This window comes from Phocoena sinus, chromosome 1 (genome assembly GCF_008692025.1).
Source record: "Phocoena sinus isolate mPhoSin1 chromosome 1, mPhoSin1.pri, whole genome shotgun sequence".
Taxonomy (NCBI): domain Eukaryota; kingdom Metazoa; phylum Chordata; class Mammalia; order Artiodactyla; family Phocoenidae; genus Phocoena; species Phocoena sinus.
Window position 1 is genome coordinate 167,697,901 of NC_045763.1, and position 23,841 is coordinate 167,721,741.

Below are 23,841 nucleotides of genomic sequence, written 5' to 3' on the forward strand. Positions count from 1 at the left end.
ACCAGGTGTCTGGGCACCTGGAAGCTCAGTGAATTTGACATATAAAATTAACCATCAGGGATTTTCCTGTAAACCTACATTGTTGGAAATGCCCCATAGATTAACTGTGTGGTTTCCTTTACTCGTAGAATTACCTGTTAGATCTGTGGGGAAGAACTACAAGACAGAGCTGCCAAGTAAACTATGAAAAACCTAACAGTCAAGCTTTTTATCTTAGGTATTGGCATATCCCAATGATCTGTACTGTTCTAGAGTGTGATGGCTTAGGAGTGAATATGATTTGAACCTAATACACTTTTAGAGGGTGTCAAATTCAGAACCAGGCAGATCCATCTTCTGACCCTAAACATGGTCCTAAAGTAAATCGCTTGAGGAAATTGGATCCCAAAGATTACAGGTGGGGAATTTTGAAGTGTGTCCATATTTCACTGGAGATCAAAGAAGCCTAACTAAAAGAATTGTGGGCTGACTTACATGATAACTTCTTTTTGAAAGGGCTATTTTATCTTGAAGATTATGAGTTTGGAGGAACTAAGGTGATTGGCAGTGGAAAGAATCAGAACATGTGAAATTCCTTAAAAATTTGTTGACTTAAATAATTTTGTCTGTGTTACACATAATTTTAAAAAAACCTTTAAAAAATTAACCATCATAATCAGACTTCAAATTCAGAAAATATTGGGTATAGTAATTTCACTATATTTCTTTAAAGGATTGACTGTAGGCAGTCTACTCAAAACAATAGAGGCTGCTACTGTTTTAGATATTTGGGAACTGGTAAACCTTTAAGGGTTATAAGTGACAGATGATAAGATTAAAAAAAAATTTCTTTGCATCAGTTAAATCAAGTAATTAGGATTTGACCTTCTTCCTGAAACTAACTGTGGTTATGTCTTTAGCTCCTCCAGTTTAAAGGTATTATAACTTTCCTGAACATGAGGAATGTTTTTCTTGTCTTATTTATGGAGAATGTTTGGAAGTAGGGTGCTTGTTTATTCCAGATCAGTGGGCAAGGCAGTAGAAAAAAAATCACCCTAGCTTCTCCTTTGTCTTTCACTTACTGTAGCTCTAATGTCTGGATTAGTGACCCTAGAGTATTCCCTGTTCCATGCAGTAAACAGAATTCAAAACCATTTACACGCCAGGTCAACAAGATACGATTGTTTATCTCAGATACCGGAGCACTTATTGCAAACACGGAGCGTGGGATCTGAGAAGGCCACAGCTACGTGTGAGTTTCTGCGTGATTCAGACACAGAGGGTCTTAACTTCTGTAACGATACACAAAAACAAATAAACAAAAGAAAGCCCTCAAGTTCATATCTGGAAGTCAGTGTCATCGTTTCAGTAAGTCCCCGCTCACGTGACATCTCTTGCTTAATTGCCCTTTAAACTGTTTTATGGCTTTATAGCAGCTCGTAAAAGATGATTTTCAAATATGACAGGCACTGAAAGGCTGAAGGGGAGAGTTATCCAGGAACTGGAATCACTACATCTGTAGCTGCTCCCCTAAGAGCTCAGCCTTCCCAGGAAAGGGAGAGGGACAGTGGAGAGCAGAGCGCCATGGGGCGATACTCGGGGAGAAGCTTCCGTTTAATCCTCATGTGCGTTGTGAGCACCCTCCTTTTCGTGATGGAGCTGGTGACCTCCCACATAGGCAACTCCCTCTCATTGGCCTCCGATTCTTTTGCCGTCCTTTCCCACTTGGTCTCCATGATCATTGGTCTTTTTGGCATAAGGGCCAGCAGTATAAAACAGCACCGGAACAGCACGTTTGGCTTTCTTCGCGCAGATGTTGTGGGAGCATTTGGCAACTCCATTTTTGCTGTGGCCCTGATGTTCAACATCCTGGTTGAAGCTGTCAAAAGGTATATTGATCCCCAGAAGACAGAGGCTCCCCTGCTGATTCTCAGTGCTGGAGTCGTAGGGCTGCTCTTCAATGTTCTTAACTATGTCATCTTCTTGGACTGCTGTTACTGCGTGGCACCAGGGCCCCAGGGAGACGCTGAAACAGGTAAACGGCTCCTCAGATGTTGTAGTTTGGTCAGAGTCCTGGCAGGTGCTATCTTAGGGGGCCCCTGGGGGTGCTATGGAGAGAGGCCCCATTCATTTGATCACCCTCTCGTCCCCCGGACTTTACTAAAGGTCTTTCTCCAAAGAGTCGCTTTCAGTCCAAAGTTCCTTATGAGCCGGGTGGCAGCTGGCCACATGAGGGTCTTTTTTTAGTCACAGGGAATGAAAAAATATGCAGACAGGCAGACAGGGGGAAAGGCACTAAACTGTGGCCATAGAGGGAGCACTTTGAAAGTGGAGGTGCCATTGAAAGCAGTCTGCTTTAATTAGTGACGCATTTTTGTTTACCCAGACATGACACGACTATGTTTGAATTTTAAAATAATATTTCAATGTCCCCTAAAAATATGTTCAAAAAATATTGGGGTACATAACCAGCTCACATGGAGCAAAGGGGCAAACGACTGGTTAGGCAGATCAACTCTTAGGAATATATTCAAGGAATGTGATGTAAAAGGGAGAGAAAAAATAAAGACGATGATCTAGTAAACTTAGCGCTTTTTTCTGAATGGAAATATTTGTATTTATTTATTGTAGACATCTGTCCTGTTTGAGAAAAAGGAAAGCTTATTTACATGTGAATCTTTAGGAGGGACTTAAGAGTGGGTACAAAACTGATTGGGTCATCCATTCAAAAGATTGAGTTAAATCTTGGAAGAGAAAAATAAATCAAAAAAATATAAATCCAAAAGATAAATTATCAGATGGAACCATGTTTCTTCAGTGCCACAAAAGGAATTTAAAAAATATATGTTAAAAGCTTCTTGCAGAGGGCTTCCCTGGTGGCGCCGTGGTTGAGAGTCCGCCTGCCGATGCAGGGGACACGGGTTCGTGCCCGGTCCGGGAAGATCCCACGTGCGCGGAGAGGCAGGGCCCGTGAGCCATGGCCGCTGAGCCTGCGCGTCCGGAGCCTGTGCCCCGCAGCGGGAGAGGCCACAACAGTGAGAGGCCCGTGTACCGCAAAAAAAAAAAAAAAAAAACAGCTTCTTGCAGAAGAGCAATTCCCAGTGCTTTTAAAGGAGTCGTATAGCATGAACAGACCAGGTCCAAATCATGGTTCTCCTACAGGGCAGCTGTCAAATTACTTCACCTGGCTGTTTACCCACCTGTAATGTGGAATCAGTAAGGACTCAATGGGAATCTACGTGTTTAGCACTTAATAGGCACTTGGTATAGACTAGTTATTGTTTTTTTAAAGAAACCACAATGCAAGGCTTTGAATTATGTGATCACCCAGTATCACTGAATTCTAATTGCTCATCTGGATTTTAAGAAATTTAAAGATTTTTCTTATTTGATGCTAAAAAGTTTTCTCTTACTAGTCAGGGCATCATATAACTCGTTTGCATCTTTTATTTTATTCCTGCTGTCTTTCCTGCCATTGTAAACTTTCTCAGCTGGGAGCAGTCCTTTATTCTATCTTGGTCTAAGTTTTCCTATTGGTAGAATGTATGTTATGAGAATCCCTACAGTATGTGTTAAGTATAAAAGGGAACAGACAAGAAACTAGAGTCTGTATCTTTATTTGATTTAATGTATCAGTTAGGACCTCGTCTTTTGTAAAAGGCAATACTTAGTTAACTTGAGATTTTATGCCTTGTTGACATTAGTCATCATGCAAAAATTTCTCCTTGAGGTTCCAGATCATAAAATTCACATATTTGATACAAGAAAAAAATATTTACTGCTAAGTATAAGTTTACGGCAAGGAAGCTGATCAAACCCATGGTTAGTATTGACAATGGTAGTGTCACCATTACTAAACTTGTGATTTTAGTTCTAATTTTGTCTTTACTCTAGACATATGATATTTACCTGCATATAGCAAAAGCAATTTAGGCAAAGAGTTTGACCAATGCAAAAACTGGTAGACAGCCATAGTTCTTTTTTTTATAAATTGAATTATTATCAGGTAGATCTTAGTTCAGCCCTTGTTTGGGAAGCAGTGCTTTCCAATGTTTCTGTCCATGCTCAGATAACAAGAGTCTTAAAGACAAATATTTCACCCTGACCACGTGGGTTTCTACTGTCTTAATTCCAGATTATCTATCTTCTCTTGAAGTGTTTGATGCTGTATAGTGTTCTACTTTAAATAATTGTAATGATAGGTACTATATACACATATAGATAATGCTTTAAGATTTATGTTCTATGTTTAAATTATTATTTTAGGTACTACACACACATATCGCTAATGCTTTAAGGTCCATGTTCTTATGTTAAAATTATTATTTTGGTAGCTTTTGTATTGCTGAATTCTTCTATTAGAAATTTTAGAAATCTTCTATTTCTATTTAGAAATCTTTAGAAATTTTAGAAATTCTTCTATTAGAAATTTAGAAATCCTCCAAGTGATTTTAGGATAGCTGATTAGCTTCCTAGCATTTATGTCTCGAGTTATGTATTTATCGCTTTCACTAAAATATACATTTTGATATCCTTCCCATCACCTAAATAAGCTTAAAGAGTAAATATTTGGCTTAGATACATCTTACTTATTGACATTAACCCAACTATCTCCTAGTGTAAGAAAAAAATGTGATTAATCCATACATATTGATTTAAACCAGGAGGTGTAAAATATGAAGAAAAAATGATTCTTGATTTCAAAAGATTCAACCCAAATTTAGGATAAAGATTTTCTATATATCTAAATTTTAGCTCAAAGCATTTTGAAGTACCTAAAAACTAAAGAACTGTGGTACCTCCTGATTTAGTGATCAGAATCAAATAATCCATCACTTTTTTTGGTGGGATCTGTGGCCAAAGAGAATGTTTTACTTAGCAAGCCTTTAGTCTCTCCCAGTTCTATGGGTCTTTTACATGTTTTGCTTTGTCTGGTGTAGGAATTGACACGAGTTATATTTTATGTCTGAGATCACAGAAGAGTAGGAAATAAGACCACTAATTTATTTTAAATATTAGCAAAACAGACTGTATGTACTGTAAAGACTTTAAACCTCTCTAGGACTCATGGAGTGAGATACTTTGAAGAATCAGACAGAGGGAGGCAGAAATTTAAAAAAATCACCTGGGAGAAAAGAATGCCTGGAAGATTTAGTTGAGACAGGGAGTCTGGAAGCCTTAGATCAGTAGCTAGCCAGTGGGTGTCCATCTCCGACAGGAAAAGGCGATGGTGGAGCAGATTTGGCTAAAGTAAAAAGCAAAATGAAAAAAGTAAAAATTGCAAGCACAAAAGAAAAAAGCAAACAAAATAGGTTTAAAGTCCAAAATTTGGATGGCTATATGTGTGAGTGTATTCGGGGGAAGAGAGTTATAAATGTGTTTGGGGAAGAGGAGGAGAGGTGAAAACAACATGTCAATTCAGATCATAGGAAATACGGGGCATCCACTACCCTCTTTCTCTAGATTTAGGGACAAAACTTGCTTTGTTTGCATTTTTCCTACACCTTGTTTACTTTATTAAATTTACCTTGACTTTCACATTATCTCTTCTGTTTGCATTTTCTTTTTGATTATTTTTCAGGCTTGAGTTTTCTTTAAAATTTAATGGACAGAACTCTCTTTGCCCTTGACTTGCATTTGAACAAATACTGTGCTGTACATTGGCTTTTATTTTAAACCAAAGGTAATTTCGTGCAGCTCTGTCCTGGATAGGCTTGCCGTGTACAACAATTTAGATCTGAAATATCTGTTTGTATTAAAAAAATTTTTTTAACAAAATACCTTTCCTGTGTATTTATTTATGTTAATTTTGTTTGGGTTCCAAACTGTTTTCTTTCCCTCTCCCTCCCTGTCTTTCTCTCTCTCTCTCTCTCTCTCTCACCACCTTTGTGGCATTACATTTTCCCAGCCAACCTGCTAGAGGCAGTGCCAGCCCAGTAATCAGCAAAGTTTTTTTGCTGGGGGGTGGCTTTTAACAGGCTTCTGATTAGCTGCTCTCACAAGCTTCTCGTTGACTCAGTGCTATAGGCTAATGGGAATATTTTACACGGACAGTCCTGTAGACACTGAAAGTAACTCGTTTTCCTTTTAGAGCAGATTTTATCTAGAGACAAGCAAAGTAGGCAGGGATCCGAGGGTTTAGGAGAGCAAGGTTGGGGGTGGTGGTGGGGGAATTGGCTGCCTCTCTCCCGGCAGCAAGTCGCGGAGTAAGTCAGAGATCAGAAACTTCACAAGTGAAGGCGGCTTTTCAAACCAGAAAGGGGAAGAAGGCTTTCTAGATATTGGTTCCCTGAGTACTCTTTCTACTTCAGAGGCAGGATTGCAATGATTGGGCGTTTGCAATAATTATTAAACAGTTTTAGGAAGCATGATGCTTCATTCCCAGAAGCTGTTACTTTCTCGTTTGTCCATATCTGACACTCACTGTTGTTTTCCAAGCGTTTTGAACAGTTCAGTTCCACAGGGGCACTCAGTGGTAAGTATACACACACCCACCACAGATCACAGCATCTATTCCAGAGCAGGTGCTCTTATGGCTCTTTCTGTACGTTCATGCCAGCTTGCGTACCGCCTCACCTCTCTTGCTGCCCAGGGACCGGGTTCTGGGTCAGTTATAGGGAACGAGTAAGAAAGATTAAAGGAAGACTGAAAAATACGTGCCGTTTCATGTTTTTTAAAAAATATAATAATTAATTTTTGTTTTTTTTTCTGGCTGCTTTGGGTCTTCATTGCTGCGTGCAGGCTTTCTCTAGTTGCAGTGAGTGGGGGTTACTCTTTGTTGCGGTGCGCGGGCTTCTCACTGTGGTGGCTTCTCTGGTTGCGGAGCATGGGCTTTAGGCGCAGGGGCTTCAGTAGTTGTGGCTCGCGGGCTCTAGAGCACAGGCTCAGTAGTTGTGGCGCACGGGCTTAGTTGCTCCGCGGCATGTGGGATTTTCCTGAACCAGGGATCGAACCTTTGTCCCCTGCACTGGCAGGCGGATTCTTAACCACTGTGCCACCAGAGAAGCCCCTGTTTCATGTTTGTGAAATAAATTCAACCGAAATAAAAAAAGGAAGATAAAGAAACCAGTTCCCTGTTCTCAGCCATATTTTTCTAATATGCAGAGGCCACTCTGTCTGACACCTGAGTTAAATCTTAATGAAAACCAAGTCTTTCTTGACATCTGTGAGTTGTCAGGTGCTGTGAAAGTCTAGGGAGAATAATCACAGCAGCATATCACATACATTTGGAGCATTATATGTTTTGTGAAATGATTAGCGAGAAAGAATACTTGCTATTTCTACTTTTTCAGATAAGAAAACAGAAACAGAGTCAGGACCACAATCATGCAGCGACTTAATGGTAGAGGACAAAGACTTAGAAGGTTGAATTATAAAACCTACTGTGCTTGACCAAAGAAAGAAAAAAAAAATCATGGACAGTGAAAACTTATTTGGAAATAATCGCAAAATTGCATGTCAAAAAGTGCAAATTAATACACCACAAATTGATCCTAATTCCACTAGCTAAATGACCTCCAGAAAGTTACTTCAACTTATTAAACCTCAGTTTCTTGATCTGTAAAGTGGGGAATTATCTATCTCCTAAGGATGTTGTGAGGATGAAAGGATATAGCATGTATAAACTGCTCAACATGACACTTGGTGGTGGTGGTTGGTAGTGAGTGTCCAAGGGCTGAAGGGACAAGGAAAAAGGAAATGTTAGTAAGATCCCTCTGTGGACAGGTCCTTGCCTACTTCACATCCACGGACTGGCAGCTGACCTCATCCCGGGCCAACACACACAACGGTTTGCTGTTAGTCATACGTATGGTCCATACAGATCCGTCGCCATTCCTGGAACACCTCACAGAACACATGTCTTCCTGATGACAGGTTAGTAGCATCTTTAGTGGGGTGAACCAGCTGGAGCAGGGACTGTAACTGGAAAATACAGGTTCTGGAACTTCTTCCCTCTTTCACTGGGTCTGACCCTGCAGAAGACATTTCATCATTATAAGCCTCATCTCAGGTATCATTACACCTATTTTAAAGAATCTCCATGCTTTTCTTTTGATAAATAATAATACCTTCACGATGCATTATTTTTCTAAGGGCTCTCATAAATGTTACATTCCTCATCTTCAGTGCTCAAGATAGCACTTTGTAGAAGGGCGTTACTTGTATTTTTCAGCTGTTAAAGATTATATATTTTAAACGGTTGTAATGGTACTAACATGTCAACATATCACTCATTAAAACAATGCAGATGTAGCTCGTGTTTCCAAGTCACATATTTACCAGTTACGAATGAAGAAACCGAGACATGAAGTGTTTTATAGTTAACCCAAAACTGATGTTAGAACCAAGACTTTGCATTTCCACACCTCTTTTCTGCCATAAGATGGTTTGCCTTTTAAACGTTCTCCTGCAGTTCTGCCTAGTTAGATATTCCTATTTTCCTTACTGAGAGGCTTAATTTTCCAGGAAAGTGGGGTAAAAGTAAGCTTATTATTTTTTTCCTTTGGTCAGATGCTTACAAGATATAAAGAATATATTTGTTATTTTTTGCCTCCTCCTTGCTCTTTTGTGGAGACAGTAGTCATTGAGATTTATATAAAACATTTTGTATAAATCCTCTGATGATTATGACATAGACTAGTTTTGTCATCATTTTTTATAAGAGGCAATGATATCTAGAGACTCCTTTTACTTAGAAGAATGTCTTCCAACATCTGTGTCCTGCTATTTATTGTCTACATCTGAGAAGGTGTCTTGAGAGAATTTTGAGGGAAGTGATTTTCGATGAACTGTATCTGTGGTCTTGTTCTTTATCTGCCTTGACAACACTAGAAATGTATCAGCCCAATAGACATTGGAAAAAAAAAAAAAGATGATCCTTGACTCAGGCCAATGAGACCTAGAGGTTGGATCCTTATAAGAGAGCAGCCAGGAAGTCAGGTTGAAGGAGGAACTGCCTGGACAGACCACCTGTTTTCTGTCGAATTGTTAACCTGAAGAAACCACCATGAGATTTTGCAGGAGAGAAAATAGGGGAGCCGGTAACCAGTTCTATAGCTCCTGACCAGGGTTGATTGATGACATTGTTGGGACTTTATGAGGCTAATAAATAATGTCTACTCATGAGTCTAGAGCTAACTGAGAACTAAGGGATCAAAGATAGTCAGATGGCGATAAAAATTGTAGCTCTGTTTTTGAAAAAACTGAATTGGAGGATAGGCCTTGGAAGTCCCAGAATGCTTCCTAATATTATACTTATCTCAGCAGTAAACATACCCATCTTCTTTGGGGCCAAGCTCAACAACGGAGGGCACAGAGTTGGACCCAGGAGCAGAGAGAATGGACACTCCGAGGACAGGTAGTTCAAAGTGTAAAGCACGGGAGGGCTGAACCAAACTTCTATTCCTTTTACTAAGCCCACCAATGAGAGAAGACCTTCCCACCTCAGGAGTGACTTCTCACATGGAGTTTGGAGAGGGAATGAAGGGGTCAGTAAGAGCCTACGTGGTGGTCCCCTTATGGAAACACAAGACCAGAGCAACGATCTTCTCCCAATACTCTCCAGCTTTATGTGTTCTTCACTGGGGGCTCCCCTTGAAGAGCTAGATAGACAGTTATCATGATAGTATTGCTGTCAGTATTCACAAGGCCTGCATCCCCTACAATAACCACTGTTTCCTGTGGGTATTTTCCTTGTGACCAGTGTTAAGCACTTTTGATACCCATCCCCTCAACGGCTAAAATGGATTAGAACAGAAAATATATAAGTTAAATGAACTCTGAGGTCCCAAAATTGTTCATTATTGCTCATTAGAGATTACACAGTGACATGAAATGATAGCATCAAGGTAGTCTAATAATTCAATGTCAGTAACATTAAATAACATGGATCCCCTGTTAATATCAAATTATAAGGGAAAAATTAAAATTCAAAATTAAATATATTTGACCTTATGACTTTCTATCTGAAGAAATCAAAGTCCCTGATTATTAACTTAAAGTCCAGATCAAAGATAAATCAAAACAAAATCACAAAACACCAAATCTTCCTCAGTTTGGGAACTTCCTCTGAGTTCATTCTCAGGCCTGGGAGAGTCACGATCCCTTCAGTAGTTTTAATCTGGATTGTTTTCCACTGGAATAGATGTCATTCCTTCAGGACATCCAAGGTTGGATAAGTTCACCGCCTTTTAAAGATCTTCTCTTTGTCTTTGGTGTTCTTCAGTTTTGCTACAATATTTCCAAATGTGAATTTCTTTTTATTTATCCCCCCTGAGAATTGTCACGTTTCGCAAATCTAAGCATTTATAGCTTTTATAAATTCTGGAAGATTTTCAGATATGATCTTTTCTAGTTTTGCCTCTGCCCCATTTCTCCTTCTGCAACAGTAATTAGATAATTTTAGATCTTCTTACTCTGTCCTCCATGTCTTGTAAACTGTTTTTCATATTTTCTACTTTTTGTTGTTCTGTGTTGCATTCTAGGTAGCCTAGGTAGTTCTTTAGATGTACCTGCACTTATTCAGAAATTGACATTGGTGCAATGTGTGTATATAGTTCTATGACATTTTACCACATGTGTAGATTTGTGTAGCCACTCCCAAAATCAAGATGCAGAATGATTACATCACCACAAAGTTATCCCCCATGCTACCTTTTATAATCATACCCATAATTCCATATCCTCACTCCCCATCTCTATGCCCTTGAAACCACTCTTTCCATCTTTCTAATCTTCTAATATCAGGAATGCTATATAAATGGAATCGTACATATGTGACCTTTGAAATTGGCTTTTTCCTTGCAGTATAATGCCCTTAAGATCCATCCCAGTTGTTCTGTGTATCAGTAGTTGGTTTCTTTTTACTGGTGACTATTCCATGGTATGAAGGTAGTTGGGTGTATTTTTTTAGTCTCTCTGCCAACCTTATGCCTTTTAATTGGTATATTTAGACCATTTACATTTAAGGGGTGTGGAGCTCCCACGCCCTCTCTGAGTACACCACCATCCCGGCATCCTGATGTGTTCAACGACCTGGAAGCTCCTGTTCATTTTCCCACCTATTTTCTCTCTGTTGCTCAGATAGGGAACTTTCTGTTATTCTGTCTTCAAGTTCACTGATTTTTTTCTCTATCTTCTCCACCCTACTGTTGAGCCTATTCATGGAGGTTTCTTCTGTCATGCTGTGTAGCATGTGGGATTTTAGCTTCCTGACCAGGGATTGAAACCAGGCCCTCGACAGTGAGAGCATGGAGTCCTAACCACTGGGCTTCCAGGGACTTCCTCATTGAATTTTAAAATTTTGGTTATTGTATTTTTCAGTCTTAAAATTTCCATTTGATTTTTCTTTATATCTTCTATTTCTTTGCTGAGACTTTCTACTTTTTGGTTTCTTTCAATTGTGTTTGCAATTGCTTGTGGAAGTATTTTTATAATGGCTACTTTAAAGTCCTCATCAGATAATTCTAACATCTGTGTCATCTCAGCACTGGTGACCTTTCTCACTTAAGTTGAGATTTCCCTGGTTTTCGGTATGATGAAAGATTTGCAAACGAATCCTGGACGTTTGGGGTATTATGAGACTGTGGATCTTATTTAAATTTTCTGTTTGAGCAGGCCTTCTCTGACATGGTGCTGGTGGGACGAGGGGGGCGCTGCTTTGTTATTGTAAGATGGAAGTGGAAATTCAGGTTTCCCACTTGGAGTCTGTTGACCCCCTGAGGAAGAGGAATAGATTGTAAGTACATTTTTCTACGGAAGATTTGCATTTCTTTTCATCGGGTCCCTGAAGCCATTACCAACTTGTAAGCACTTTAAAAATTCTTTGCTTGAGGACTATTATTATTATTATTATTGTGAGAATTTAGACTTCATTCCCACATGAAGGCCACAGTACCGTTCCAACTTCCCATAGGGGATGTTTTTCTCTCCACCCAAAACCAAGGCTGAAACATGCAAGTTTCCATGCCGTCTTCTTTGAGGTAGTGAGTTTTTGTTTATTTTATCATTTGCTTTGTTTTGATTCAAACTTTCACCAAAGGATTTACCTTTATGAGGGGAATCTCTGATCTCATCTTGCATGGATCTAACTTTTGTCTCTTATGCCATACCTGATCACGTGGCTATTAAAATCCAAAGCTAGAGCTTTTGTCTTTATTGGACAGATATCCTTAAGTCGGATTCCGGCTTCGACTCACCTTTCTGGATTTGGGCTTTCACTTCATTTCTGGCCTCTGAGTATTTTCTTAATTTCCTGCCACACTTTTTGAAGCGTCCAAAAAGTTTGACAGAACCACATAATATTATCCCAGAGCTAGAGCATTTAATAGAGGTAAGTTTATGTTCCCAGAACTCAGCAGTTAGTATGAGCCAGGCCCTCATTACTACTTACAAGGATCATAGCAGAGGCTCAAGGATGTCAGAGGAAAGGGTGAATGACAGATGGAGTCTTCTTGATTTCTGCCTCTCTAAGATGTGGGTTGGTATGTGCCAGCAGAATTGGCTCTGCTGGCACAGACCTGGCTCTGCTGGCACAGACCTCACAACAGGAGGTTAATAATGATACCAAGATTTTTGTATCTGGTAAAGCCACTGCATCCTTTTTCAGGGAGTGACATTTAAAATATTCCCTGTCTACTTGCAGAGTTTAGAAATTTGCAACAATGACATCCTAGGCTCCAGATTTTATTTGTGGCACTTTTCCTTCCTAGTCAGTGTGTGTGTGTGTGTATGTGTGTTTGTGTGTATGAGAGAGAGATGGAAGGAAGGAAGGAAGGAAGGAAGGAAGGAAAGGAGGGAGGGAGGGAGGGAGGGTGGGAGGGAGGGAGGGAGGGAAGGAGGGAGGGAGGAAGGAATGCAAGTAAGCCAACTCCTGAATTCCATTTCCATCTTGAGTGCCTATTTCCGCTCTGTCTACACTCACTCTCCTGTGAGTGGGCTCTTATTAATCCTGTACCTCAGGGATTTGCTGCTGCTGTCTCCAGCTGCAGAGCTGCTTAGGCCTGTGACTCCTGCCTCCTGAGGAAGCCTCTCCCTCACTCCCATGTTTGTTTCAGCCTGAGGGTCAGTCTCCGTGGGTTTCTGAGCTGAAGCTGTTTTGAAACATTGGAAGCTCATCCTGTTGTTCCTGCTGCTGCTTTCCGACCCTCCAGAGATTGTCTGCCCACAGCCTTTGATTGCCTCAGGCCTTGCAGAGTGGATCTTCCTGCTGAATCTTCTGAAGCGTAGGAGGGGCTTCTAGTGCTTTTGTTCCTCTTGTGCTCTTCTCTCAGGAAGGCTAAGTTGAGTTGCTCATGGTTTCGTGGCTTAATAAGTTCTTAAAGTTGTTCTCTTTCCTTCTCTACCCCACATGAGGCTAGTGTTTTTGTTGGACTTTTTTCCTTTTACTTGGTCCTTATTTTCTGGGCCAGACATTTATTTTTCCAACATAGATTTTTTTCTCATCACAGTGAGGGAAATGAATTCAGTGTTTATGGATCTGCCAAAAGCAACTGTTAACTGTTGTCCAAACAGATCTCATCAACTTCCACCTCTCTGAGTTGGATCTTCTCACTTGAAAAGCATTTTCGAAATAAACCAAAAGTCTAAGCCAGGCCTGGACTCACACTTTTATGTTCTTGCCTGATCCCCTTCAGTACGTCTCATCCTCCTTCTCCCTGACCTTGGTGTCCTAGCTCTGTCTGTTTTTGACCTGTCCAACAGGACACAGGCAAACCGCCACATCCACGATAACTGTTTTGCTTTGAAGGACATCTAATGACACCTTAAATATTCTATGCTAATCTTCCTGGCTTCTCCTCTCAGATAGCTCCAAATTGTGTAGAAGCTTTGGTATAGCTCTGTCAGTCTTCACATGGTGGTTCCCTGTTCTGGTTACTGTGTAACAAACCACCACAAATAGTGGCGTAAAACAGTAAAACAACAATCGTCTGATGATACTGACGATTCTCTGGGCCAGAATTGGGAAAGGACATAGTGGGAACAGCTTGTCTGCTTCACGATGTCTGAGGCCTCGGCTGGGAAGATTCAAAGGCTGGGGGTAGCGAGGTGATGGTGAGAGGCTGCAATCATCGTATGTCTGGCTCCTGGGCTGGGAGGTCTCAACATCTAGGACTGCTGACTAGACCCCTACACATGCCCTTGCTGTGGGGCTTGGTTTCCTCACACAGCGTGGCTTCAGGACATCGTCCACGGTGGGTCAGGTTTCAAACATGAGTGTTCCATCAAACAAGGTAAACACCTCAATGCCTTTTCTGGCCCGACCTCAGATTGTATGGGTTACAAGCAAGTGACAAGATGGAAGGAGAGTCAAGCCCTCAGACACACTTCTGGATAGAAGCATCAAGGTCTCCCTGTGGAATAGGAGATATGGTTGTGGGCATCTTTGGAAAAAACGATCTGCACGGTCTGCCCTCCAGCTATAGTTCACGTCATTTCCACATACAAAATCATTCGCTGCTCCCCAAACCCCTACAGTCTCATCTCATAGGGCATCAGCTTCACGTCCAGGATCTTGTCATCTTATTCAGGGCCCAGGGCAAATGAGGCTCCTCAGGTGCAGCTCCTTAAGTCTTCTCCCCTCCATCCCCACCCTGAAGATCTGTGAACTAAAGAAACAAAGAAAGGGCCTTTTTGGGTTTTTTTCCAATTTGTATTGTGTGTTTTATTCCCACAAGGCAGCAGGGGGTGGGGTTGCCAAGCCGTGAGCTGGGCCGAGGAACCTTCCTCCGGCAGGGGTGCACGCCGGGTTCTCGGGTCTGCCCCACCATGGGCTGGTTTTCAGGCAGACCATCGTGGACACCGGGTGGAAGGCTCCGAGGGGCATAGGTGCTCCGAGGGGCATAGGTGGCAGGCTCGGGTCGGGGGAGCACACTTGTGGAGCTAGAGGTAGCACAGCAGGTCCTTCTCTATCACCAGGGGCTCTTCCATGGGACCGTACCGCTTCACCACACAGCCGTTCTTGTCAATGAGGAACTTTGTGAAGTTCCATTTGATGGCATTTCCCAGCATGCCCCTCCCCTTGGGCTGGACTTTCATCCACTTCCACAGTGGGTGGGCATCATCCCCATTCACACAGATCCCCAGCATCTGACAATGGGGCAGATGTGGGACAATTGCTGTATTCCCCAGTTGCTTTTACTTCAGATGGTATCATAGCTTTAAGAGGCCTTTTTTGTTAAGACTATTGACTCTTTCTTTAAATTTTTTTAAAATTTATTTTATCGCAGTATAGTTGATTTACAGTATTGTGTTAGTTGCTACTGCAGCAAAGTGATTCAGTTATACATATATTTACATTCTTTTTCGTATTCTTTTCCATTATGGTTTATCGCAGGATATTGAATATAGTTCCCTATGATATACAGTGGGACCTTGTTTATCCATCCTATATATAATAGTTTGCATCTGCTAATCCCCAACTCCCAGTCCATCCCTCCCCTCCACCCCTTGGCAACCCTAAGTCTGTTCTAAGAGGATGACTTTTAATAGGTCCTTGCATCTGGTTCCCTCTGGGAGTGGTGAGGTGCATTCCTAGATGCCAATCAGCCATCTGAAATCTTGCTTCCTGTCTCTGAAAGATATCTTTGGTTCCCAGTTCCCAGTCTGATCTGATCTAATCCCCTCTTTAAGTATATTTAGATAGATGTGCATCTCCTTTTCTTTTCTGCATTTGTCTAGCCTGAAGAAAACTCTCTCATCCTGTGGTGCAATGTCCTTGTTTTTGAGAGCAAACTACCCTCTCTCTCACTTTCTTTGCACAGTAAGACTGAAGCACACAGTAAAAAAACAGTCTTAAAAACTCATGCTCTCAAAGGCCTATTAAAACATCTATAACAACAACCATTCTTCTGTAGGCAATAAGCTGCTTTCATTTGCCAAGGTCAAAATCCTGCCTGGCTCACACTTACTGGAGACCTAAAACTTAACAGCGCCTGCCCTGGCCTCACCAGAAGCCTCAATCTCCATGTGTTACTTTGGCCTCTAGATTCTCACCTTTATCCTTCTCAAGGTTCCTGCCAACTCACCAGTATGTTAGGGCTTTAGGTACTAATTAAGAATACCCCTTTCTTACTCTCCTAGGTTTGGAAGCAATTGATAGCTAAGAGACAGATGATAGTTGAACATAACACCAACTTTATTATAGATATGACATATTACAGGATATGGCTTAGATGTGTAGCAGCAAAGAGGTTTTTTGTTTGCTTTTTTTGGTTTCTTTTGCGGTACACGGGCCTCTCACTGCTGTGGCCTCTCCCGTTGCGGAGCACAGGCTCCGGACGCGCAGGCTCAGCGGCCATGGCTCACGGGCCCAGCCGCTCCGCGGCACGTGGGATCTTCCTGGACCGGGGCACGAACCCGCGTCCCCTGCATCGGCAGGCGGACTCTCAACCACTGCGCCACCAGGGAAGCCCAAGTTACTTAAAATCTTTGGGCTTTAGGTTCCTCACCTATAAAGTAGTACAGGCATGCCTCATTTTTGTGTGTGTGTGTGCTTTGGTTAATTATGCTTGGTAGACAGATATTGTGTGTTTTACAAATTGATGGTTTGTGGCAACCCTGCATCGAGTAAGTCTATTGGGGCCATTTTTCCAATAGCATTTTCTCACTTCGTGTCTCTGTGTCACATTTTGAAAGTTCTCACAATATTTCCAATTTTTTCATTATTATTATATTTGTTTTGGTGATCTGTGATCAGTGATCTTTATGTTACTGCTATGACTCACTGAATGCTCAGGTGATGGTTAGCATTTTTAGCAATCAAGTTACGTACATTGCATTTTTAGACATAATGCTATTATTGTACACTTAATAGACCACAGTATAGTGTAAACATAGCTTTTAAATACACTGGGAAACCATAAATTCTGTGTGACTCACTTTATTGTGATATTCGCTTCATTGGCCGTCATTGGGGTCATCTGGAACTGAACCCACAGTATCTCTGAAGTCTTCCTGTACTTATTTTATGGGGCTGTTGTGAGGAAGAAATGAGCTAATGACTATAAAGTACTCAGCACGAGGACTAGGCAGAGAGTCAGAGCTCAATAACCAAAAGCTCCCACTCCTAAGCAGATATCTGGAGAAAACCATAATTCAAAAAGATACACACACCCCAATGTTCATTACAGCACTATTTACAATAGCCAAGACATGGAAGCAACCTAAATGTCCATCAACAGAGGAATGGATAAAGAAGATGTGGTACATATATACCATGGACTATTACTCAGCCATAAAGAAGAATGAAATAATGCCATTTGCAGCAACATGGATGGACCTAGAGATTGGCATACTGAGTGAAGTAAGTCAGACAGAGAAAGACAAATATCATATGATATTGCTTATATGTGGAATTTAAAAAAATGGTACAAATGAACTTTACAAAACAGAAATAGAGTTACAGATGTAGAAAACAAACTTATAGTTATCAGGGGGTTGGGGGGGAGGGATAAACCGGGAGATTGGAATTGACATATACACACTACTATATATAAAATAGATAACTAATAAGGACCTACTGTATAGCAGAGGGAACTCTATTTAATACTCTTTAATGGCCTATATGGGAAAATAATCTAAAGAAAAAAGAGTGGATATATGTATATGTATAACTGATTCACTGGCTATATGCCTGAAACTAACACAACATTGTAAATCAACTATACTCCAATAAAAATTAAAAAAAAAAAAGCTACCGAAACCTCATAATTCATACTAACTATAAGATGAAGTCTAAATTTTGGGCAATTAATTTAGATTATATGTGTATAACCTATATATATATAGATGTGTATGTATACATACACACACACAAACTATATATATGTATATTTACACACAACTATATATATATGTACACACAGCAACATGTATGTATATACATATACACACAACTATATATATCAGAACATTTTCCTTAAGTGCTTTTGGTTGACACCCTTAGTCTTTAGACTTCCTTGAAGTCAGGAACTAGGCCCTGGGCAGGGCACTACGCTTCCTCAGCCGCTGGCTTTCTAGTTCCACTGACTGCCTTCCCGGGGCAATGACATAATTCTTCTTATATGCCTTTGGTTAGGAGAATGACTGGGCAACAGACACAAGTGATATATTTCTGCTGTTCTCAGGTTTTTCTCGCAGTTGTGAATGACAGAGAAATGCAATCAGCAGGGACTGTGTTAACGCTGTCAAGTGATCTCCGAAAGGCCTTTCTCTCTTATTTTGACTGCTTGGCTTTCTGTCATAGGTTACATGTCTCAGGGGTTTCATAGTCTGCAGTACTTGGGCATAGCTTCTTCTTGTATTAGAATGTGTCATCTGTGGCTCAATAGCAGTTTTGTTACACATGCTGTATTACTAATATTAATACTAATATTAATACTATAATGTGGCCCTTTGGACCACTTCGTTCTTCCCTTCTCTTGCCCACTCTCTTCTTCATCCCACACCTTCTTTTGCTTCCTGTCTGCTTCTTCTTTTTTATTTTTTAAATAAGCAGTTAACATTTATTGAGTGCTTACTATTATAATCTGATACAATAGCAGTTATAATCACTTTACACCTATTAACCCCTTCAATCCTCACAACCTTATGAGAGGGCACTATTATTACCCTCATTTTGCAGTAGTGAAAACAGGCCCAGACAATTAAGGAACTTGTGCAAGACCATTCAGCCTCAAAACTTTCATCAGCCTATATATCTTTACTGCTTTTTAGGTTTTGATCATTTTAATACTAATTTTTGAAGAAGACTTTAGTTATTGATTTATTTTTGAAATAACGGTGGTGGTTTTTTTTTATTTTTTAATTTTATTTTTGGCCGCGCCATGGGGCATGCGGAATCTTAGATCCCTGACCAGTGATCGAACCCGTGTCCCCTGCATTGGTAGCATGGAGTCTTAACCACTGGACCTCCAGGGAAGTCCCTAGAGAAGACTTTAAATGATCAATTTCCTCAAGTTCTCAGTGTAGGGGTATTTTCCTGGAGGTGGGAAGGGAATGCCTCACAGGGTCCCAGAATTTCGAGGCTCATCTTGTATAAGGTGGAACCCTCAGATCCAAGAAGTTTTTGCATCTTGTTAAGGACCCTTGGGGACCATTAAAAGACAAGATCATGCTTTATAAGGCTAAGGCAATGAATGGGACTAGAATTAGAATGTTCCCTGAATGGATTCTGTGGCTGTTTTGGAGTGAGACATTTTTATTCATCTCCAAGCCAAAAGCAGATGTGTTTTTTTAGGAATGGTTAAAGTTCAGGGGTTGGGAATGGGGGAGGGAGAAGAGAGATCATCAGACTTCACCCTCAGATCTTTTTCGGAATGAGACAAGAGTATAAAACCAAAACAAACCAATAAAGAAACCTGCAAGGTTCCTCCACCCCGGTCCCTGAACTGACCAAGAGCAAACACCCATCTTCAAGGACCCCGATCCTTGGTTTTTCCCCGAGTCCTGGAGACAGTCCTTTTCTGGGTAACGTTTACTTGGAACACAGCCTGTTGTCAACAGAAAGGCTCTATTTGGAATAAGCCTTCACGTAGGTTAGTCACTGAACTCTATCAGGTCATGCTGGGAGGGACCCATGGGGGTGAGGAGAGTATTCTCTCCAATGGAGAACGGAGACAAGTACACAGAGGAAGCCAGCCTTGTTTTTTTTGGTGGCCAAGGGACCTGCACCTATGACAGAGAAACTGTATTTCTGAGAGCTGGGAGGGAGTGCCAGGCTCACAGAAGTGTGATCTGAGCTCTCCCCCAGGGCTGCCTGCAGTTCACCTCTGGAAGGTGACCTTGTGAGCCAAGTTCCTAAAGGCGGACAGGGATGATGCTGGGCCATGAGGGGGTGACAGAAGCGATAGTGTGCCCTTTATGAAGGCTGTGAGCAAGAAGAGAGGATAAAATAGCTACACCATGTGTGGTGTTGGAGTGGGAGTGCCAAGTGAGCAATCAGCTCCAACTTCGCAAAATGCAAGGCAGGAAGCACCCGGAAGGGCAGGGTGGGACGGGTCGGTGCTTCCAGCTTATTAGGGAATCTGTAATGAATCGGTGTCTGGGCACGTACGCGAAGGTGTTCACGTCCACCACTGCGAACACACCCCACAGCAGTCAAGGTCCTTATCACTAAAAGCCGACAGTCACGGCACGGATGATTGGAGGGACTGGAGAAAAAGGGTCGTCGGGTGAACACCACTTGTGTTTAAGGGGTGTCTGTGACGGATGCCATCCAGGCACGCACCCTCTTTTCGGCAGCTTTCCTCTCTGCCCACTTCCGTCCTTAGAAGGAAAGACACTGGCCCGTGGCCACGTGCCAAGGGAGGCCGAGCCGCGAGGGAGGGGCAGGGGTCGGGGAGGCGGCGAAAGGTCCCTTAGATACTGCCGCCCGGCCCTTCCTTTAGACTCTGGACGTGCGGGGACCGGGGCCGCTCTGCCTCCGCCTCCGCCTTATAAGAAGCCCGGGTGCCGGCGGGCAGGGCGGCCCGGGAGGCGGGGACCAGGCCACGGCGGAGTCCAGGGCGCCGCGCCCCGACCTGTGGCGGCGGGACGATCGGCCGGGCGGGGATGGGCCGCTACTCGGGCAAGACGTGCAGGCTGCTCTTCATGCTCGTGCTCACCATCGCCTTCTTCGTGGCCGAGCTGGTGTCGGGCTACCTGGGCAACTCCATCGCGCTGCTGTCCGACTCCTTCAACATGCTGTCGGACCTGATCTCGCTGTGCGTGGGGCTGAGCGCCGGCTACATCGCCCGGCGCCCCCGCGGGAGCCTGAGCGCCACCTACGGCTACGCCCGCGCCGAGGTGGTGGGCGCGCTCGGCAACGCCGTCTTCCTTACCGCGCTCTGCTTCACCATCTTCGTGGAGGCCGTGCTGCGCCTGGCCCGGCCCGAGCGCATCGATGACCCCGAGCTGGTGCTCATCGTGGGCGCCCTGGGGCTGGCCGTCAACGTGGTAGGGCTGCTCATCTTCCGGGACTGCGCCGCCTGGTTCGCCTGCTGCGGCCGCCGCCGCCACGAACAGAAGCGGCATCAGCAGCCGGCGGCCGGGGGCGGCCCTCGAGGCGTCTTCCCGGCTCCCCAGGGCGCCGAGGGCCGCTGGCACGCCGCCGCCCTGCCAGCCCCCGGCCGCGACTCGGCCGTGACCCTCCGTGTGGCCTCGGTGGACAGGAAGGACGAGAAGGGGGCAACCGTGTTCTCCAACGTAGCAGGTGCCTTTCGGTTGCATCTTCTGGACAGCGTTGCCCTTCCCTCCCCCGCGCGCCCGGTCCCTTCTTCCTCGCCCCACGCCCTCTTTTTACCTGTCTGCTTTAAAAACAAAAAAACAAAAAAGCCACAACTATTTCCTCTGCTGGCCGGCTTTAAGTCTGTGCCGCTAACTGAACGTATTCCCCCGATTTCTTTTCTTTTTCCTCCTGGGTCCTCGGGCCCCCTTTGCTTCTTTTCCCCTTCCCCTATTCTCTTTGTATAGGAGTATTGATTCTTTCGGAAATCAGTTATTATTACTGGGCAACAGATAGCACTCCGCACCTCTCCCTCCTCCATTGGATACTATCTGCACTTTGTTCTTCTCCCTCCCCCTTTGCCCATCCGTCCATCCCCCTGGGAGTTATGGGTTTGGGGTTGGGGGTGGATTCCCACTGCCTCGTTTTTTGTTTGTTTGTTTGAACTTGAATGAAAGTGTGAAGGAAGTCCAAAGGTGAATCACAAGGCTGATTTAAAGGCCAAAATGTGCCACTCTGGGCTGTGTGTTTGGAGAGGTGCGGGGGCTGATGAGGTAGTGGGCTTTGAAAATAATGAAACGTTTTTTTGAGTCCATTGGTTCTTTTTGTTTGTAGAACTTATACACAACACAAGGTTTCTTCTTTGAATGCAGGTGATTCCCTGACTACGCAGAATGAACCAGAAGAGACTATGAAAAAGGAGAAGTCCGAAGCCCTGAATATCAGAGGTAGGATTGACCTGGGGTCAAGCTGAAATCCTTTTCAGTGTTACACATGGACTGGGCTGGACTCTTCCTTTCTGTTTGCCTTTTCATAGGTGTGTTAGAAAGTAGGCTGGTTACATGCAGAGACTATTACCTAGATCTCTTGCCTAATCACGGCATCGATTCTGGGGGAGTCAGAGTTGCTAATGATTTATCCTTGCTCCACTTAGGCCCGTGCTCACGCTGCCTGCTCCAGAGTCTCACAGATCCCTGGCATGCTACTGCTTGATTTTGCCCGCCCGTGGATATTGCTAACATAAAATGCAGCCTGTTTGAATTGGATATCATTTTGATAAAGGTTGGAAGAGAGTAGGTGGGATCTATCCAAGGTTACGCCCCAAGTGACCTTGCTGACTGACCCTCATTGCCTCACTTATTTTGGTCAGAAAACTGCTCCTGAGATGGTCTGTTGGTTCAGTTGAGTTTCCACCTCAAGGTCTAAAGAAGGGGTTCTGGGGAGACAGAGGAAGGCACATCACTTGCATCCCTCCTACCATGCGCTCAAGGTCACAAACCCAGGGCAAAGTTGAGCCCTGGGAGTTCAAAAGTGGGTTTCTCACCAGACACCAACATGGTACAGTACATCTCCCCTTTCCAACTTCTTGGGCACAGATTTTGCTTCAGAGCGATTCAAGAAAGCCCAGTTCCCAATCTGATGGAGAATTTCAACAAAAGTTATGCAGCCCTTTACCTTTAGATGGTTTGAGGAAGCCTGAAGTGGGGCTTAGAGGTAAATAATACAAAGAAAAACAAATAATGCAGGAAATGCCTTCATTTCTGAGAGTCTCACATCTGTTTTACAAAGTGATACCCAGAATGAATCTGGAGGGAAAATCAGAAAAGAACGACAGCAGCACATGAGCTCCTAAAAATTTCTAAATGAATCAGTTAAAAAAATTTAACTGCAACAGGGAAATTCCTAAAAAACATGGTGGTGAATCTTTTTGGAAAGAGGATCTGTGATGAAAACTCATAATCCTTTAGTTTATCCTTTTTTTTAGGTTCAGTTTAAATATAAATATATAGAATATATATGTTATTAATATATATTACATATGTAATATATATTAATAACATATATATTCTATATATATATTTAATGGGTTTTTAAGATGGAGTTCACCATCATAGCACTTCACCTTTTCAAAGCACATTCTGTTTTTTTATTCTTTCTTTAATTGAGATAGTATTGGCATATAACACTAGTTTCAGGTGTACAACATAATGATTCGATCTTTGTATGTATTGTGAAATGATCACCACAGTATAAATATAAATACATGAATAACAGTGTCTGGTTAGCATCCATCATTATGCACGGTAACAATTTTTCTCATAATGAGAACTTTTAAGATCTACTCTCTTGGCAACTTTCAAATATATGGTACAGGATTTTTTTTTTCTTATTTTCTTTATTATTATTTTTAATACACATTTATTGGAGTATAATTGCTTCATAACACTGTGTTAGTTTCTGCTTTATAACAAAGTGAATCAGCTATACATATACATATATCCCCATATCCCCTCCCTCTTGCGTCTCCCTCCCACCCTCGCTATCCCACCCCTCTAGGTGGTCACAAAGCACCGAGCTGATCTCCCTGTGCTATGCAGCTGCTTCCCACCAGCTATCTGTTTTACACTTGGTAGTGTATATATGTCCATGCCACTCTCTCACTTCGTCCCAGCTTCCCCCTCCACACCCGGTGTCCTCAAGTCGATGCTCTATGTCTATGTCTTTATTCCTGCCCTGCCACTAGGTCCATCATTATAGTCACCCTGATGTCCATGGCATCTCCATGACTTATTTATCTTATAACTGGAAGTTTGTACCTTTTGACTCCATTCACCCATTTTGCCCACCCCTCCACCACCTCTGTCAACCACCAATCTGTT

General features: G+C 42.6%; 1 protein-coding gene across 2 annotated transcripts in view; it reads left to right on the forward strand.

Annotated features, from left to right (window-relative positions):
• Nucleotides 1–1,563: 1,563 nt before the first annotated feature.
• The window catches only part of SLC30A10 (solute carrier family 30 member 10), a 34,866-nt gene continuing 12,588 nt past the window's right edge, over nt 1,564–23,841 (forward strand). The window contains exons 1-2 of one of the 2 annotated variants that reach the window (XM_032631540.1): nt 1,564–2,014; nt 21,835–21,909. In XM_032631540.1, coding sequence (XP_032487431.1) covers nt 1,564–2,014; nt 21,835–21,909 — 526 coding nt within the window. Of the gene's footprint in view, nt 2,015–20,529; nt 21,170–21,834; nt 21,910–23,841 lie in introns of those variants that run through there. The other variant, XM_032631530.1, reaches the window with a different exon arrangement.